This window comes from Toxorhynchites rutilus, chromosome 1 (genome assembly GCF_029784135.1).
Source record: "Toxorhynchites rutilus septentrionalis strain SRP chromosome 1, ASM2978413v1, whole genome shotgun sequence".
Classification (NCBI taxonomy): Eukaryota; Metazoa; Arthropoda; class Insecta; order Diptera; family Culicidae; genus Toxorhynchites; species Toxorhynchites rutilus.
This window is the reverse complement of record NC_073744.1, coordinates 38,902,864-38,922,610: the sequence shown is the minus strand read 5'-3', so window position 1 is coordinate 38,922,610 and position 19,747 is coordinate 38,902,864. Positions and strand designations below refer to the sequence as shown.

Genomic DNA, 19,747 nt, shown 5'->3' with positions numbered 1-19,747 from the left:
TGTACTCTTGTACGGAGTTCAGAGAAACAGCACTGACCTTTGTACGCATTACCTTGATGATACGTATTCTCATAATTTTTTTTAGCTTCAAGCGATAATTTAATACTAAGTTTGCTCACAATACGAGGGTTAATCGATACGTTTTCAGGTACGATCACCTGCTACAATACGTCAAATCTGTCATCAGCGTTGGATAGTTAGACGTTTTTAATTACAATATCAGAATGTTTTTGCCAAATGTTGGTTTGAACACATAAAAATGTCTTTTTCTTTTTTTTTGTCTCGAAACTCACCGAGCACTTCTCTTATTGCTTAAGCCGACTCATGTCCTAATCTGTTCTAATTCTCCAACTTCACATGAGTCTCAAAATAATACTTTTTCCACAACTCAATCACTTGGTGTGTGTACTCACAGACTTTGTTTAATTTATCATTTAGGAAATAGTCTAGTTTTCCTTTAACTGAAACGACAAAACAGACATTGTTTGGTTCTTGAACTTTTTTCAATTCACTATCTGAGAGAAGACCGCGTTTTGGGCATATTGTACGAAAACATTGGTAAACCTCCTTCTCAAACAAAACGGATGCGTACAGCAGTCGAATGTATCCTCTTTTTGCCAGTGCTGTTTACATCTTTTTTATACACTCGCGAAATGGATTTGTTAGGCTGAATGGTAACAGTTGGATTTGTTTTTTTGTTTGTTTCCTTCTTTTTTTGCGAAAGTTCACATTATTGGCTATTCAAAAAGTTTTCTATTCAAACTGGTTTGGATATTCAAAATGCTTGACGTTTAACATTGATTATATTCCATCTTCGTGCAGACACAGATGCCAAAAAGTAGGCCAGAAGAGAGTATTCGCTTTTTTCCGCGGGATATGAAACAATCGTAGAAAATTCTGAAATTCCAAGAGACGTTTCGGTCCGTGTTTTTGGGGTCTCCGCTTTTTGCCGTACAAAACAGAACTTTTTTCTTATATAAAACAGGACAGAAAGTATCCTGAAGCACTACTTGCTCATTCTTTTAGTTTCGTGGTTTTCATGCGGGATTTGCTCTCACTGAAATCGTAACATGTTTATCTCCGTCACTAGTTCTCTTAATCTTTAAGCATTCTCATTAAGATATTTGTTTATAGCTTTTTATAGGAAAAACTAACGTTCCCTTATCAGTTCGCTACTGAATTATTTTTTTTGGTTTCTTTTTACTGTTTGAATTTATTTGAGTTTAAAGTACAAAAACGATGGTTTTATATTCTGTTTCGACCTTTTGCCGTCATACTCATTACCGTTATTATTATTTACTATTATTATTGATTTTTGCTTCATTTTTTTTCTATAATAGATTTTACATACAAATAGTAGAAAAAAGAGCGTAAACTGTAACTCCCTATACTTGTTATTTATTTTTATTTTTCTCGTCAATTTCCTATGAATTTCTTTATGTTTTTGTCTTTTATGGATATATGTTTTATTTTTTTCTCCCTCTCAATGAGAACTCTCCGGTTCGTACAAAACAGCTGTTTGAATTCAGCCTAAAGTTGTGTGTTGTCTCGATCCTTCTATGACTTTGTTCACTGCTTCAAAAGAACGAAACATTCTCAGACGCAAGCAGTAACGTGGAAAGTAGACAGTTCCCAAAATCGATACGAAAGAAGTTTTCATCGAATTTTCCGATGCAACCCAGAGACAAAGACGTAATCGATTTACCTTTTCGTGTATTAAAAATATAGTCCTAATCTGTCTCCATTCCCTATTTGTTGTTTTCCCAACTTTTCTCGTTGCTTCATTGTTATCATCATGCTGCTGCTACTTTTGGGATGCGTATCTCAGGTACGAAAGCATTTGTTTTTTGTTTGTTGCCTCTTTGTTTTTCCTTTGCTTTCTTACTGTTTCATCAGTGGGAATATTATTCGTCTGCTAACGTTTGTTTGTTTTATTTCTCTAAATTGATTAGATCCGACGGTAAGTTAAAACACATAACCACGCGACTTTCGTGGCGATTCTGCAATTAAAAACATTGAAGTTATTCTTCTCTCAAACTCAAACACAACGTTGAAAAATAGCTATAAAAGATTCAATGTATCTACGTTTCAATATTAATCCTCTTGCTTTGTACTGTGCAAGTACTGTTTACGACATTTCTCTGTCAGCATTGCTATGATTTTATTTGATAGATTCGTATTTTGTTACCCCTTTAGTTTGTTTTCGATCGGTTTGATGTGAATCGTGTGTGTTTCGAAAATAGTTAAAAATATAGAGTTCTGTTCTACCATTTTCTTTTTTGTTGTTCATGTAATCTTGTTTTGTCCGTGTTTGAAATAGCACTACTCGATGAACACATTAACGTTCAAAAGCATTTGTTATTTATATCTCTCCCACAATGAAATCTCTACGCGGGATGGTTTTTTTTTTGGAAAATATCTCTAATTTGAAATTGAAAAACGATTTTGCCTACGCCGAATATATCGAAGTATAAACTATATGAGTTCCCTCTGTCGCATGCGAAACCTTGAAACACGCTCTGATTAAATGTTTCCCTTGTCCGGCATTTCCCCACTCGAAGGAAAATCTAAATATTCACCGAAATAGTAAACATATTGTATTAAACGAAGTTGCCCTCGATTACCCAAAACTAGTGATCTCCGATAATCGATTAATCGAATACTTCCTACAGAAATCGATTATTAATCGAATGAATACTGAACAACCAATAATCGTAGCGAACGAATAATTTACGTCGATTAATCGATCCAAGCCCAGAGCAAAAAAAAAGTACGATCACTGCAGTTTTATCCTGAAAATCAATCATTGTCATTGGCGCTCCCCTAAACTCGTAAACGAAGCTCATTGCAGTCAACGCGAATTAAGCTTCCTTTACGAGTTTAGGGGAACGTAAAAGAGAATAATTGATTTTCAGGCGAAATGAACACTTTTTTTTGTTTCCAGATGGCTTTCTAACAAAAGAGAGATATTAGTCTAACTAATTATTTCTCTCAGTATGACGATTAATCGATTAATCGATTATTTGGGGCGATTAATCGTATCGAATAACAAACTGCTGAAAAGTATTCGATTAGTGGATGAACGATTAATTTCAAAAATCGGGGATCACTACCCAAAACTTTACCCTCTCTTCGTGTTCAATTTCACGCAGAAGTTTTTTTTCTGGACATGGGCTATTCAATTGTTCAATGTTCGCTCTCTTTTCTCTCGCTAATGGAAGATTACGGTTGCAGAATGGTTCCGTCTCAGTGTGTGACATTTGTGGGATTTTCTTTGTTTTCTATACTTTTCAAAAATGGGGATGGGGGACTGAGGAGATATTCATCCGTTACAAAAATATATAGTTTAGGGGAGAGCAAGGTTTGCTATTGTTCCACCCTGGGGTGGAAGGTGGATAACCATAGTTTTTGTTTTTTCTTGTTCCTCTCGAGGGATGAAATAGTACAAAAATAGAAATATTTGCTAATCTGATCATGAGATTATTTGCGTTCATTTTGTTGCAATTGTATTTCGTCTACTGTACACGGCTTGTTTCGCTTCGTTTTGCGTTTCTTTGCCCAGGATATATGTAGTAAATTTTTGTGATCTATTATTGATTCTATCTATTTTCTGTTCGCATTATTCTTTCATTTTTAATTCAAAATGATTACTGAATACAATGTGTCCATTGAATTTCATACTGGTTTCATGATGTATCCATTTTTAAGTTATCAAACTAATGGTCGCTCGATTTGTAAACTGATAAGCCAAACTAGCATCTTCCTTTCCATTTCAGTGCCGGATGTAATCATTCAATCTCCTAGGTGGTCTTGAGCATCTTTCAACGATTTTCAACGAATAATCCTGAGAACATCAATATATATATATATATATATATATACATATATATATATATATATATATATATATATATATATATATATATATATATATATATATATATATATATATATATATATATATATATATATATATATATATAACAGTTTAGGTTAACCTTCCACAGATAGTGATCTGAATTGATGTCAGCGTTCCACTCAATTTGTGTTTCCGTTTGCTGTGGTGCAACCAGGTGCAACGATATTGAAGGCAGCGTGGAAGAAGTTGCTCAATGCGTACCGCCATGTTCTTGGAGGGAGCGAAGTCGATCGATCTGATTCTGCGCTGCGTGTGAGGTGAGATGATAATTGTCGCGTATGTCACCCGATTCCACCATACGAATGACCTGAGAAACCTCACTTGAATAAACACAAATGAACTCTCACCGTATTCCCGCTGTCAATCCACGTATCATCGATGGAGAAGTGAATCTGGTATTTCTCGATCGGGCGGATATTTTCATTAAATAAATCAATTACACCCAGCGAACCCAACCGCGAGTCATCATCATCGAACAATATATCCATTCCAGGAGACGGAACCAGAGCAAGAATTAAACGTTGAAATGAAAACGTAGGGAGCAGCAGCTACGACCAAAACACACGGGAGCGTAAAACTCTACAGGATGCAAACAACCGATTCACTCTGCTTTTTGAGCAAACTAAATATCGCACATAAATGGCTGCAAATTCCGCAAAATGTGTCCGATACGCAACAAACATGTTTGAGCCAACAAGTCAAGGAAAATTAGGCGCAAAGATGCGGCATTGGCTGTAGCCAAGTATGGAAAAGTTCATTCGCTCATTTCTCCACACCTAATTATAAATCACTCTTGTATCTGCTTGGAATAATCATGGTGCAAAGAATGCAGTAAGCAATCGTGAGATTGCACGATGAATCAATTTTAACTCTCCGACCATCTTCATTCGGGACTGAGAGTGAACATAACTAAACAAGAAGTAGAAACACAACATTCAATGAATGAATACTCCTTTGGAAGGATCGCACGAAACAAAATAACGAGTGTCAAGTCAAAATAGACTCAATCTGTGTGTATGTATGATTTTATTTTCCCTTGTACTCATTTCCTTGTCAGCATTCAAGCGCACATGAATCTACCTTCCCGCTCACCAAGAATTTGCGTTAATATGGTCTTTTGCGTTGGCTTAGATCGTCGTTTCCGAACCAGATTTCTGTCAAACTCGGACCAACTGCTGATTGGTCAATTCTGAAGGGTTGACAATAATATTTGAAAATATACTTCTACATAATGTTCTTATAGTAAATACTCTCAAATTAGATTTCATGACAAAGTATAATAGAAAAATATAATTTGTTATAAAATAGGCAACATTTTTGCTGTTTAGTACTACATGATCCAAATGTAACTATTCATAGAATCTGATTAATAGCAGAAATAAAAAGAGGCATTTTCCACAAAACATCTCAGATTTTAAAACTATGCGAAACCTCAACTGTTTATTATCTTGACGACGATATTGAGCATCGTACTACGATTTCGGGAAGCGATAATGACAATAATCGGCTTTCAGGCGAAATGAACACATTTCTAAAATAAAACTTATCAATGAACATTAACTGTTTCAAATCAAATTAGTATTTTATGTAGATAAAAATATTTTTTTTCTGCAAGTGGTGAAGAAAACTTACACGAAAATTGTTTCTGAAGATAATTTTTTATTATGATGGGAAGTTTTTTTGAGAACATCAGAACAACTATAGAAAATATGTCAAGTAACGGTCTGGACAATATGCTTTAAGTAATTGTTGTATCCATATGTCGACAACATACCGTCGTTCTCAACAGTGTTTACATTCGAAAATGAATTCGTTCAACCGGGCTCGAACGAATCCAAAGGTGCCTTTTCCGAACACGTTTGAATGATACTCTACATCGAAAATAAAAGTTTGTGACTTAATTTCAAAGTTCAAATTTGCAGACATATCTGCGATTGTGACATCTCTGATCTGATTCAAGAACCAGTAGAATGAACAGCACGTCACATACAGTTCATTCTGACACTCACTATAACATGAACCTCTCGCAGCATCCGATACGACTGTCGGAATAGAGTGAGAAGAATTGCGTGATGATGATGTGACAATTATCATCACACCTCACACGACACGCAGAATAGCCCTGGATGAATCTTAGACCATTTTCGGTGGCTCGCGAATGGGCGCTGAACCATATAATCAATTACCGGTACGAGCTCCTCCTCTTGGGTGACCTGAGCTTTTAAATCCGAGATGAAGAATAGAAGGTGGGAAGATTCACGGGTTTTAATTGTGGTAAGCTTTGATTTTATGAGTAGCCATGAAGATAGGAAGTTCACATACAAGGCATAAAAGTCAGTTACTCAAATGCTACAAAAATGAATATTATAATAAAATTAACACACATTAACAAGATCAGTGACGTTACAGATTTAAAAATCTTCCCACCTTACATTTTTTTATCTCGGCTTAAATCACTGATCACAATCTTGATGTCATGTGTTGGGTAGCGATCGTATTCACGTTCTAGCTGTGCGTAGAATTTTTCTTCGTCGTTAGGCGTCGTGCACAAATTACGTAACGCTAAAATCCGGATATTGGACCCCCTCACCCCCTACGTAACGTAATTTCCTATATCTAAGACACAGAAAGTAACGCAACCTCGACCCCCCTCCCCCCTTATCGCGTTACGTAATTTGTGCACGACGCCTTACCGGTGCCCCCGAGACGGGAGCTGTGGACGCTAATGATGATGATGTTGGAGAAGTGGCCTCGCATTTTCGATTTACACATTGCTTCGTTTGGCTTGTTATGCTATGCTTGTTGATTAACTGGGAGAAGACGATCACCTTCATACCGCGCGGCGAATGAGGTGAGATGACTCAAGTCACTGCATTCTCGTAGGCGAATGGAGTGACTATAATTTGTCACTAGGTGAGTCGTGTCCGCATATGTTATCGACTCGGGTATCAAAAAGAAGTTGAAAGGGAAGGTAGCTTCCACAATGAAGCTAGAAACATTGCTATCTCACGTCACTCGCCGCGTGGAATAAGGGGGGGTTGCATGTCCTAGCGTAAGTCTCCATATCTAAAGATGACTAGCAGCGAAATTCCTTTCTGGGATCCTAAAATTTTTAAGAGACACAACAACATTCCGACAAAAGCAGTTGATTCGGGCTCATATACACACTATTAGTATTCGTAAATTTTCTCTCACTGCACCCTACTGCTTATCATTAAAATAAATCTTGTTCTTTTTCGTGCTTCGAGATTCCTTTCTCGCCTTGCCATCAGAGGCAATTGTTGCTTCTAACTAATCCAACTCTCGCTATCAAAAAACAAAATGAACCAAGCTCAACAGGGGCTTCGAAAAAATTAACAAATTTAGATGCGTTTTATACAACGCTAGTAATATCCGCAATAAACAACAAAATTTGACTAATAAAAATTGGCTAATTTTCCTAGAGTTTCGTCTTGATCGTGAACTCATTGTAAAACTCCGCTTATGATTATTTTCTTTCTTTATCTGTTACCCGCTTTCTAGGATGAAATATAGTTTCACAATTGAAAAAGAACATCTTATGCCTTGGCTTGGTTTTCTAGTACAAATTGCGCGATGATATTCGTATTTATGTGTGTTTCTGTATTCATGAGATGTTTGTTTTTTTCGTTTGTTTAATTTCCGATCGGTGACGATTTTTTTCAGTATCTACAAAAATAGTTATCACAAGAACTGATCTGTTTTATTCTAATTTTTGGGATAGATGCTTTCTGTCTCTGTTTCGTTTTATTTTCATCGTTCCATCTGCAGAATGCTTTCTTTCCGAATAATTTCTTCATTCACATGCGAATGTTCGGGTTTTTTTTTGTTGCAGCTAGTGTTCAGTACAAATTTCTTTCTTGTGTGAAATATACATTACTAGTTAGTCCTCTAAATTGTTTTCATACAAAAAGTTAACGGAAACGCGTCTCAATATAAAAAAGTGAATGAATTATAAACAGTATCCACCATTTGTTTGTCTAATATTAACGCAATATGTTCTCTGTATTTCGATTTCCCTGACTCCCTTTTTAATTCATTTTATCTTATTCAGGGTGAGAGCGGGTATATTAAAGTTTTCTCTTGTATCAGTTTCCCTTAACATTTCATTTTTTCTTGAATGATTCGATGAAAGTCTTTACGAAAAAAAACCTTTGTTTGTTTTTATATATATATATAACCCTATGAATAGATATTCTATAAGAAGAAGTAGAAAAGACGAATATTTCTATGGATTATAAAAATCGTTTCTCGAATGAAAATACTGTCTTTTCACATTATCATAGTGCAATACCCGATCCAATGGAGGATCGTGTGTGACGATATCGTTCGACTGTTGGCGCGGCTACTTACTGCCGCTATTGCAACGTTCGCTGATGTTGCTTCACGATGTCTTCTTGCTTTTTACTAAAACTAACCGAACCCACCACCGCACTGGAAAGTGCCTGATCAATAGAGCTGCTGCAGCGAATCGAGGAAGGACTGCTACTGCCGCTGCTAGAGATAAGCACTGAGCCGTTACTGCTTCCACCACTGCTTGCGGCGCCGTTGTAGCGCATAGGCGGTGGTGCCAAAAAACCACCCGAAGTTGGCACCCGGCCTAGATGGTGCCTCGGCTTGGTGCTGAACCCGCTACCGCTGGCACCACTGCTACCTAGGTTGGTGTTGTTGGTCCAGGGAAACGACGGCGGTGGTGGTACATAGTTAGAGGAGGTTGACGACTGGCCGAAGGTGTGGAAGTTACCGGCGGGGGAACCGATACTGTTGCCAGCAGCTGATTGATGGTGATGAAATTGCTGCTGCTGTTGTTGGTGGCTATTGTGATGTTGCTGTTGCTGTTGGTAATGATTGTTGTAGTTCGATCTCGTCGACGTCGCGTTTGCGAAGGCAGATGATGCTGTCCTTCCCGCTGCTGTCGATACAGATCGTGGGGGCTGGCGTTAACACCAGCGAAAGGGCACTGCCCGGGGACGGTCAGCACCCTCCTTGACGAGGGGCTTGTGGTACTCGCGTCCGGAGCGCGAGTGAATGTGGGCCCAGCAGTGCTCACAGAAATACTGTTGAAAACGAAGTTAGTAATCGGTATAAAAAAAGGGGATTCGAAGTTATAGTTTCACACCACCCACCTGTAAACAGGTAACATTGGCGCAGAAGAATGGCGCAAACTTGCCGCCACAACGCTGCCCTTGACACTCATCACACATCTGATCGTCTAGCACGTATGGTTTTACCTCGACACGTTTATCGATGTCGCCATGCTGGAGCTGCACGAAACGAGCGGAGATAGCAGCGATGTAGCTTTGCTGGTTGGAGAATGCTACTCTTCCAGCGCCCTATAATAATTGTTCCAATAATCATTCACTAAAATTTGGCACAGATAGCCCATGACACCCTACCTTAGGATATTTCAACTCCGGATCAGTGTCAATACCAGCATAACAGACGCCTCCGTACAGACGATCCATAATGGTAGCCAGTTCATCTGAAAATTTCATTGCATCATGTTGTTATGGATTCGATAGAGGTAACACTAAGAAAAACTTACATGCTTTCAGTGGTCTTGGAACTCCACCGACAAACACAGTTTTGCGTGCATCCAGCGGCATCGAAGCGTCCAGCACATAGTCTGCGTCGGCCAGACGCCATGGTCGAATCTGTACTGCCTTGTTCTTGATTGTGGGCGACGAAACTGTAATGTACAGTTTGTCATCCTCCGGGTGGCATGTCTCGATCAGCTTCTGAACACCACGCTCCTCCTGTAAATATAACCGAAATGCGCAATCATTTCGTGTGCCATTGTAGCGTTAAAATATGGTCAAGGAAACTATAATAAAAAATGTTCTTATACAATCCAGTGTTGAAAGGCCTCTTTCCCTACTAACAGTGGCGCAGCGTAGCGTGCGACATGTGGCACCATTTTGTTGAAACTACATGCCGACCGTGTGTTGCGTGTTTTGGGCAGTAAAGGGTGAAAATCATCACACAATAGCGCTCACCACCGTCAGCAACGTTATTCTCATCTTCATCTTTAAAATAGTACGGGCCAATGATTCGTTCGGACCACAAACCGCACCAAACAAACCATTTCTCGGGATGTATTGGCAGGTCTTGTATTGTCTGTGGCTGTTCATGGGACCAAATACGACAATTTTGCTTATCAACGTTTCCGTTCAACCAAAAATGTGATTCATCGATGAAGAAAGTTTTAAAAGAGCATTGTTTTCGCGAACAAAATTCAATATTGGTAAGTTTTATTCGTTCGTAAGTCTCACCATAATAAAATGACAATGAACACTTGCAACTTTAGCTTTGACACATGACAGGAATTACTTGTTTTTTTATTAATCAGTTTTTTTTTACAGGCTCAGTTACTCAAGTTTAAAGGAGCCGAATTGTTGAATATAATTTAAAAACTATATATATATATATATATATATATATATATATATATATATATATATATATATATACAATTTTCTTATATCTATGGTTAGTAAGGCGGGGAACCGATTACTCGCGTTGTACTCGAGTTTAGAAGGGTGACATATTTTTAGGAGAAGGATGGGATATAAGGAAATCGTAACAATGTTGATGAACACTCGATTCTAAAATCTATTCGTATATTCAAAGTGTATTTACGTTTCAACTTATTCTACTGTTTATAGCAAGGGGACGAATTACCCGCAAAGAAAGGAAAGGAGGGTATAAGGATATAGGGACAATCACACATGAAGATCGATAGCTTTAAGGAAAACATATATATGGGACATGTAATCAAGGTCTAACCGAGCCAACACATCTCTCACCGGCACAATGGGTTGTCTTCCTCGGACCCGAAGGGAGTTTTCTAAATTCGATCTGGCGACCAGATACTCCTCGCACGACCAAACAACGTGCTCGATGTCTTGATAACCTTGGCCACAAACGCAGAGATTGCTGCTGGCAAGATTGAAACGGAAAAGTAGTGCATCTAACGAACAGTGATTGGACATAAGTCGGGAGAAGGAGCGAATAAAATCCCGACTCAATTTCAGACTTTTGAACCACGGTTTGAGGCTAACCTTAGGGATAATCGAGTGAAACCACCGGCTCAATTCATCTTCGTTCCACTTGCGTTGCCAGTTAGCGATGATATTTTTGCGGACTAAAGAATAAAATTCATTGAAGGACGCTGATAAATATCGCCTTCAATTGCACCTACCTTTGCTAATGAGTCAGCCCTCTCATTACCCGGAATGGAGCAATGTGAAGGCGACGCTGTCCAGCGCCCAGTGAATCGCTGCCAATTCAGCAATATACACTGAGCAAGGATACTGAAGACTGTGTGAGGTGCTAAAAAATTCGTTGAACACTCCAAATCCTGTGGACTCGATTATAGTGGACCCATCAGTAAAGTACATATTATCACAATTGATACCCCCTTACTTTGCATCGAAGATCGTTGGAGCGATCCTCGATCGTTGTTAATCTGAATATCCATGGATATATTGCTTCATGGACAGATCAAAATGCACAGAGGAATTGATGTAGTCAGGAAAACAAACACGGTTGGGAATATACGAAGAAGGATCAACCTGCATGGAGATGAATTCATGATATGAACTCATGAATCCGGAGTGAAAATTTGGCTGCCAAAACCTCGAGACTCATAGTATGCGTTGAGGGCATCGAATTACTTGTGATTTGCGCTGAAAAACTAAACAGAAAAAAATCACGAACCACAAATAGTAAAATCATTACACGTCTCCACTTAAGGCAGTATTTTAGTCTAGGAATTTGAAAAAAAATCAATTTTTTCCTTCATATTTCTGTAGTTTAGGCATTCAGGAATACACCCTAGAAAGGGCTTATCGAATCCTCTTATTTATCGAGTTAGAGCCATTTTAGTGATGCGGTATCTAACCTGGTACGGCCTGTACAATGAACTTCAAACGCGTTTCTCGAAACTAGTTTTTTTTAAAACGGCGTACAGTTCTACTGATCGGATTCATGTCGAGTTTATATGGATACAATCCGCAGGCATCTCGCATATCGCATCTGAAATATGGTTTTACTATATTAAAAAAAAATCGGGAAACGTAAGAAAAAACGTTTTAAACGCATTTTGTTTTTTAAACGGCCGCAATTTTGTCAAAAAATATGTTTTGACTTGTCCGAGGTTCATGCGATAGCGGCATCTTTACTGATTCAGAATCTGTTCGATTTTTTTGTTTCAGGTAACCAGAAGGGTTGGAATTGTGTACGCCATGGCACCATTTTTTTTAACCCTCTCACTTCATCAGCTCTTAACTATCCTAGTTATGAATGTTTTTCTCCGTTCAATTTTTGTTCTATTGTTAAAAGATAGATGAACAAATAATGATATAATGGATACTGAAAATATTCTTTGTTTTATTTTTACGGAACACGAAAAAACGTTCGAAATGCATGTCTCTACGCTAGAATATCCCCTTAACAGCAGAAAATTGTCCGAACACATCGTCAAAGTCAATAGAAAAAAAATCAGTCATTCAAGAAGGCCGGTCCCATCGTTGACCGCAAATAATTTTCAATTGAGAAACTCAAAATAAAAGGGGTGTAAGTGACATCATCGATTTCTCTACATCGATTCTCTCTTCCGGTCATAGCTTAGCTGCAAACTCATACCCAGTTGTATTTGACTATATGGAAATTAGGTAAAAACCTCATCTATCGGATTCTATAGCACACTCAAATTGGAACGTTTTTGCAGTTGAGTTATTAACTAAAGAGAAAGTTGATGGAAAGAAAACGATCAAATCACTTACACCCCTTTCATTCTGAGCCCCTCAATTAATTACAATTTTTTCACTAGGTGCCCAAAAACGCAAATTGTAAGTAACAGCTTCAAACAAAATTTGTCTTCTAAATTTAAATTATCGCCTTCAAGTTAGGCCCATTCTGGAGCAATACACTTTTTCCAACGAACAACCCAGTCATCGAAACACCTTTCATAGGAATTATCTTCACGTAGCGAACTCGGGTTTATGTCTTCAATGCTGTCAAAACGGGTGTCATGAAGCTGTAATTTGAGTTTCGAAAACACGGGGAATTATGCGTTGGGTGAATGGAGGGATCAGAGTTTGATCGTTCATGCATGTCTTTAGCCACTCTACTCAATAACTCGAAAACGAATAAAAACCCCTCTGATTTTTGGATATGCTATGTCACCAAAAACTAATATTATAGCCCTATATTAATGAAGAAAGGCTGTGATGACTACCGATACCCATATTGAGAGGGTTCTGAAAAAATGCATATCGCCATTTTATGGTGGTGGCCATTTTAAATTTGCATTTTTCACAAATAACTGCAATCTGCTAGTCGAGCTCTCTCATTTGACACCCACATTGAAAGCGTTTCGAGAAAATATGTAACAGTTCGGCTGAACAGTTCATAGAGTTGACGTCTAGATGGCGCCTCTTGCAACAATCTACTTGACTATCACAAAGCACCATTTTTCAATGGATACGGGTCAAAATTTGACAGCAATCGGTCGATTGGTTCGTTAGTTACAGCATTGAGAGTGAAGCAACTTTTGTTATTGTGAAAAAAACCGAAAAATTACAAATCAATCAAAACGATGGCAAAATTGCATGAATTGGGCTTCGAATTGCTTCCGCATTCACCGTTTTCTACAGATCTGGCCCCAAGCGACTATTTTCTGTTCGCAGACCTGAAGAGAATGCTCGCTGGCACGAAATTTAAGACCGATGATGATTATCGATGATTATCGAAATTGAGGCGTATTTTGGAAAAACCGAAAGAGTACTATAAAAATGGTATCGAAAAGTTGCAAGATCGCTATAATCACTGTATCGCCCTCGTAGGCAATTATGTTGAATAATAAAATTGAATTTTGCCAAAAAAAAAATGGTTTTACTGTGTTACCTTATACGAGGTATGGCTATTAAATAACGAGACTGGTTACGAAAAAGGGTTATATTTTAAAAATTACGGTACAACGATATGCTCCCCTTCAATATATTTCATTTAGCTCCTCACACACCTTTCCATACGTTTTTTCCATTGTTCGAAGCAATGCCGAAACTCTTCTTTTGTGATGGCGTTCAAAAGCCGCGTCGCTTTTTCCTTCGCTTTTTCTACGGACTGAAATCGGGTATCTTTCAACCCGGATTTGATCTTAAGGGAATAGAAAAAAGTCGCATGGGGCTAAATCTGGCGAGTACGGGGCATGTTCGAGCACTGGAATGCCCTAATCGGCTAAAAAATGCTTCACCGACTGCGCGTTATGGGCAGGTGCATTGTTGTTCGTGTTTTTCGTCACACATGATATCCGATGCACACTACAAACCACGTTCCATTCAAACCACTGCTGCTCGCAAACTACTACAGTGACAAAAACATGTTTTCGTACGTTTATAGCAAACACATCAAGCTACCGAACGCACTATTCGTCTTTCCCCCACCTCTCTAGGGTGCCCACGAGGCGCGCAGTTTCGTTATTTAATAGCCATACCTCGTAAACTTTTCAGCCGAACTGTGAGTCCGATATTTTGTAGCGGCCACCATTTTGCATTTTCAAGATAATAGAATAGGTGGTTTCATAACGACAGTAGAGATTAAAGTTTGTTCCAAATTCCAGATCATTTGGTCAACAGGAGGGGTGTTAAATTTCTATTAATGTGGGACAGCGTTACCAAAAAACAAACATGTTACAAACATACACAGGTAAAGGTACAACAGGTAAAGCTAAATAAAACTGTTAAAAACCCCAGCTTTCAAATTTTTTTTTGTTTAATTTTACTTGGTCCCGAGACCTTGTAAATCATGAGAAACAAATACAAACAACAATTACGAAAACAAAATCCAATTTAATTGTCAGTGATATAATATAATATTTTTTCACAGACATTGGCTTCAACTTGATATGTCGATTATCTGAATCGGTCCAATCTGTCTTAGGGGCTGTCCACATACCACGTGGACAGAAAAATCACGATTTTAGACTCCCCCCTCCCCCTCTGTGGACAAGCGTAGACATTTTTTCTTTTTTAATAATTAAGGTAATAACTGAATTGCGCCTGAATTCCATTTAAGTTTATTTTATTTGAAATTTTAATAACTGTACCCTGCTGTACCAGCTTTGCTGTGGCTCATTGTTGTTGTACGGTAGAGAAAAGCATGACAAAGCACATGCTTCATTTAATTTTGAACTACTTGTGAGTAAATAAGATTTTTTTGTTTTTCCATTATCAGCTAAGATATGCAGGCTATCTAATTTGCCAATACGGAAACTCGTAAGGTAAAATTGACCAGGAACAATCCGCATCTGAATATAAACTACACAGCTTCAAAGATTGATCTTGAGCTTTACTAATTGTGATTGCAAACGCCAATCGAATAAAAATAAGTGGGTTTAAAATTATTCTCAAATACAATTTTAGTTCAGGATTTTTTCAACACTTGCAATGAAATGTGTTGATATAACATATAATACATGTATACAACAATGTTAATTTGAGTTCTCAGCTTCATTTCAGATGTGTACTTATTCCATCTGGAAATCGAATGAAAAATTATCCTTCCTTTTGGATTATGCATATTTCATGACATAACGATCGCATAGCAAATCGACGGGCAGTTTTGAAATGTTCTATACAAGACCCAGTTATTGCTTTGACAAATGCATCGTTTTATGACAGAATTACAGCGTTCCAAAATCCACTCCAAATTTTCGATGCCGCATTCTGGTACTTGATTTTTTTTTTTGTTGAGTGTATATCTTTACCACTCCGGAGTACGATTGATCAGAGCAAATGCTGATTCATCTTCACTCTGGATCTCTGATTCAGCTTTAGTCGGTAGCGCAATACGAAACCTTTTCCGCCATAGTTCGGAGAATTTTCAAAGGGTATTGAAAGCGTATTAAAATATTTTATTATTTTTAAAATCCTCATCCATCATTCTGCAATTCATTAACCCTTTGCGGTCATATGTCTGCTCTCAGCCACCACAGCAGGGAATCATACTGAATACTTGATCCAACCACAAGCAATAATTTACACTTCTTTTGTACGAATTTTAATGTCTAGTGAATTTGATCACGAATTAATACGCAGTTTCTATGGATAATAGATAACGGTACTCGATGTAAACAAAAGGTTATTAGCGTGGATAGATAAGAGGATCATAGGAAATTATGATGACTAGTGGGTGCATGGATTATCTTACGCAGATGTAAATATTAAATCCTACGAATTGATTAAATTCTAATACTTAAAAAATTGTAACTTTTCGAGAAAAGTAAGTAAAGTAATTTTTCAGCTCGAAACACGCTGCCCTCATTATATTGATGACAATAACAAACGGGTTCATTTTGTTCATATCGCTGATGCATGAACAAATTTGCTATAATGAATGAATGCGGCATTGAGTGGGGTTTATAACCTCGCTGTTATTTATACTTTGAATATCAAAAGCAACAAATTGATATTTGTCACATTCGAAACGATATTCGTTCTGGTATTGATTTTGAGCCAAAATTCAAAAATAAAATGAAATTAGTCAGGCTGGATCATTTAGAGAACAAAAACGCCAGAGCTCGATGAAACGATCTTTGCAAGAAATCGCGCAGGATTTTGTTTGGCGAGACGGTAACAACGGCATCGCGAACGATCCCTAAACACCGTATTGCAATTGAATAACAATTGCTCCTAGACTCGATGGTCAAATGGATTATAATTTAGAAAACTCCCTTCGGGCCCGAGGAAGACAGCCCAATGTGCCGGTGAGAGATGTGTTGGCTCGGTTAGACCTTGATTACATGTCCCATATATATGTTTTCCTTAAAGCTATCGATCTTCGTGTGTGATTGTCCCTATGTCCTTATACCCTCCTTTCCTTCCTTTGCGGGTAATTCGTCCCCTTGCTATAAATAGTAGAATAAGTTGAAATGTAAAAACACTATAGATATACAAACAGATTTAAGAATTGAGTGTTCATCAACATTGTTACAGTTTTCTTATACCCCATCCTTCTCCTAAAAATATGTCACCCTTCTAAACTCGAGTACACCGCGAGTAATCGGTTTTCCACCTTACTAACCATAGATGTAAGAAAATTGTTTATATATATAGTTTTAAAATTATATTTAAGAATTCGGCTCCTTTAAACTTAAGTTACTGAGCCTGCAAAAATAAACGAATTAATAAAAAAAAAAATGGATTACAACATATCATAATCTTCTTGTTGCCTGCGTTGATTTGGAAGGACTTAAGCATCAGTACAATCCGACCTACATAAAATCCAGCCGCACACAGCTACTTCTAGTTAAAAGTAAACAACAGCTGATATTCATTTGGCTAAAATGAAATTCTGTTCTGACATTCTGAATAATCAAGATGAAAATGACATTGGGTGGAAAAATAAACATCAAAACATATTGATGAACAAAAGTTCATTTGCTCATATTCACTGGTTGCTTGGATCTGTAATTTTGATTTTCGTTTGGAGTATATAGGTTTTCGATGCAACCTAGCCCGAAAATATAAGCTTTTGAGCTAAACGAAGATGATTTTTTTCAACACTGATCTCAAGAATAAACTTTTCATCAAAATCGCGAAATGTCATGTTATGACCTTCCGTCGTTCTTCGGACCCGATTATTTTCAATTACCACATTGATACAGCAGGTGATTTTTTTGCTTATAGATGCTCAAAAGTTTTGTTTTGAAATTTCAAGTCTATTCGGGGTGAAACCGACACTTTAAGTCAGGGTAAAACCGACACCCAGTTTGTGTCTCACAGACAGGAAACATACGTCCTTATTTTTTGTAGATGTCTCATGTTTATGCTTTAACGACAAAACCGCAGAGCCGAACTGATATTTAAATGAAAACCATCAAAGCCAACGCTGCGTAGGACATGAAAACAAGAAAGGAGGATTCCTGTATCCTCCCTGAGCAGGATCAGGAGTTTGTGCTCCAATTGATTGATTATAGGAATCGTTTTTATTAGCACCGATATCGATACGAAATACGAAAAAAGAAATAAGAAACTGGGTAGACTGTACACTTCGTAGTTGCTCTCCGTGATTGACCTGAACCAGCGAAATTGCACAAGGAACACACTGAATGACACTTCAGAGTAGTAAACCGTTCCATTGTGCATGCTCCTGTGATTAGAATCTCAAATAGTCAAAAACGACGTCGGCCACGTCCTTACAGTCACCAGGGGGAGAGGAAGAATGTTACTGTGCGAAAAGAACATAATAAAATACAAATAAATCCGTAACATACGATCTTTTATTCGCGTAAATCAATTTGTCTCTTTCGTCGATTCCAACACTTCGTATCGAAACTTCTGTCCTGTTTCAAAGATGCAAAGAAGAGGGAGAGTACTTCAAACATCCTTTTTGTATCACACTCACCACAATTCTTTCCCTACAGAGAATGCTCTTCGATAAACAAGCTGCACCTGCAAAAATGTGCGCTACACTTAGCATTGTTGCAGTGATGGAGTGCATCAGAGCAATGTAACCAAACTTTACCCAACCAATATTCACCAAACTTCTGTCGTTTTCGATTCTCAACCCATCGGGTGGGTGGTATGGGTTCAACCATATTTTTTTTTTCAAAACGAAGCCCCAATAGAATGCGTTTATGGGCCATGTGAAATGTGAAAGATGCACATACCTTGGCACACACAGACTGGTGCTGAAAACTTAATAATTGTTTACTCCCCCGCTTCCACACGACTCGATTGTTTTTCGTGTGTTCCGCGTAGGAACCTTTCGCATATTTCTTCTGGGTAGCAAACAATGGTTGAGCGTAAAAGTAAAACTTTTGTGTTCGAGCAATGCAACAACGCGTCTGAGATTTCCGCTGTAGATTGTTGCATGAAAATAAAACAAAACAACCGAGCAAAACCCAAACCATACCCAACCCAAGTATATATGGCACAATTCCGCGCACCATTGGTGGTTCTTCAAGTTTCTCGTATATACTTTAGAAACTCTTGTTTCGAATTTCATAAAATTTCAGGCGCAAGCATTCGAGTGTGAGTCGATTGTGTTAGAACATGTTTTGCAGGTTTGTAATATAAAAATACACTTTAAACGGAAAATATTCCTCTGTAGTACGCAGTGAAGAAGTTTTTCAAACTGGTAACACGATTTCTGATTTATCGTACACCCATACCTCGCTTTACGGCCTAGATCCGTTCCACAAAACTTAGCCGCAAAGTGAAAAGCCGTATAAGGAATCAACTATTCTAATACAAATTCATGCAAATTCAATCTGATCGGTTCCAAATTTATCAAATATGTAACACGGTTTATCATTCAGAATGTATTTTATCTATTTATTTCAAATAAATCAAAATTAATGAATAACAAGTACATACATTTGTACCTAAAATTAAATTGATAGTTCTGTTCCCTATCGTAAAATATTATACTCAATTTATTCTATTGTTTTCATAAGGGTGCATATTTCCATTTTAGGGTGGTCCAAAATAATTTTTCCCCTTTTTTTCAAAACTGACTGAGCTCATTGGCTTTAATTTTATATATCGATCATCTCAATCGGTTCAGTAGTACAAAAGTGATGAATTTCAGGAAAAGTCATTTTTGAAAAAGGGGAAAACGTTGATTTTTTGGATCACCTAAAATGAAAATGGGCATCCTAATAAAAAAATAAAAAATACGAATCTAATATTTTGCGACAAAACACAAAACTATCACTTTTCACGAAAATCTGAGACCACTGTATCGATTTGGCATGACTATATATCGACATCGGGAAAAGGATTTGTTTTGCCGTTATAGCGA

The 19,747-nt window shown here is 37.7% G+C and overlaps 1 protein-coding gene across 9 annotated transcripts in view; it reads right to left on the bottom strand.

Annotated features, from left to right (window-relative positions):
* Positions 1-565: 565 nt before the first annotated feature.
* The window catches only part of LOC129761894 (cytoplasmic polyadenylation element-binding protein 2), a 693,641-nt gene continuing 674,459 nt past the window's right edge, over positions 566-19,747 (bottom strand). For all 9 annotated transcript variants that reach the window (XM_055759726.1, XM_055759730.1, XM_055759724.1 and 6 more), the window contains 4 exons: positions 9,483-9,693; positions 9,334-9,419; positions 9,064-9,270; positions 566-8,994 (listed from right to left, as the gene is read on the bottom strand). In XM_055759726.1, coding sequence (XP_055615701.1) covers positions 8,878-8,994; positions 9,064-9,270; positions 9,334-9,419; positions 9,483-9,693 — 621 coding nt within the window. In that variant the 3' untranslated portion in view covers positions 566-8,877. The remainder of the gene's footprint in view (positions 8,995-9,063; positions 9,271-9,333; positions 9,420-9,482; positions 9,694-19,747) is intronic.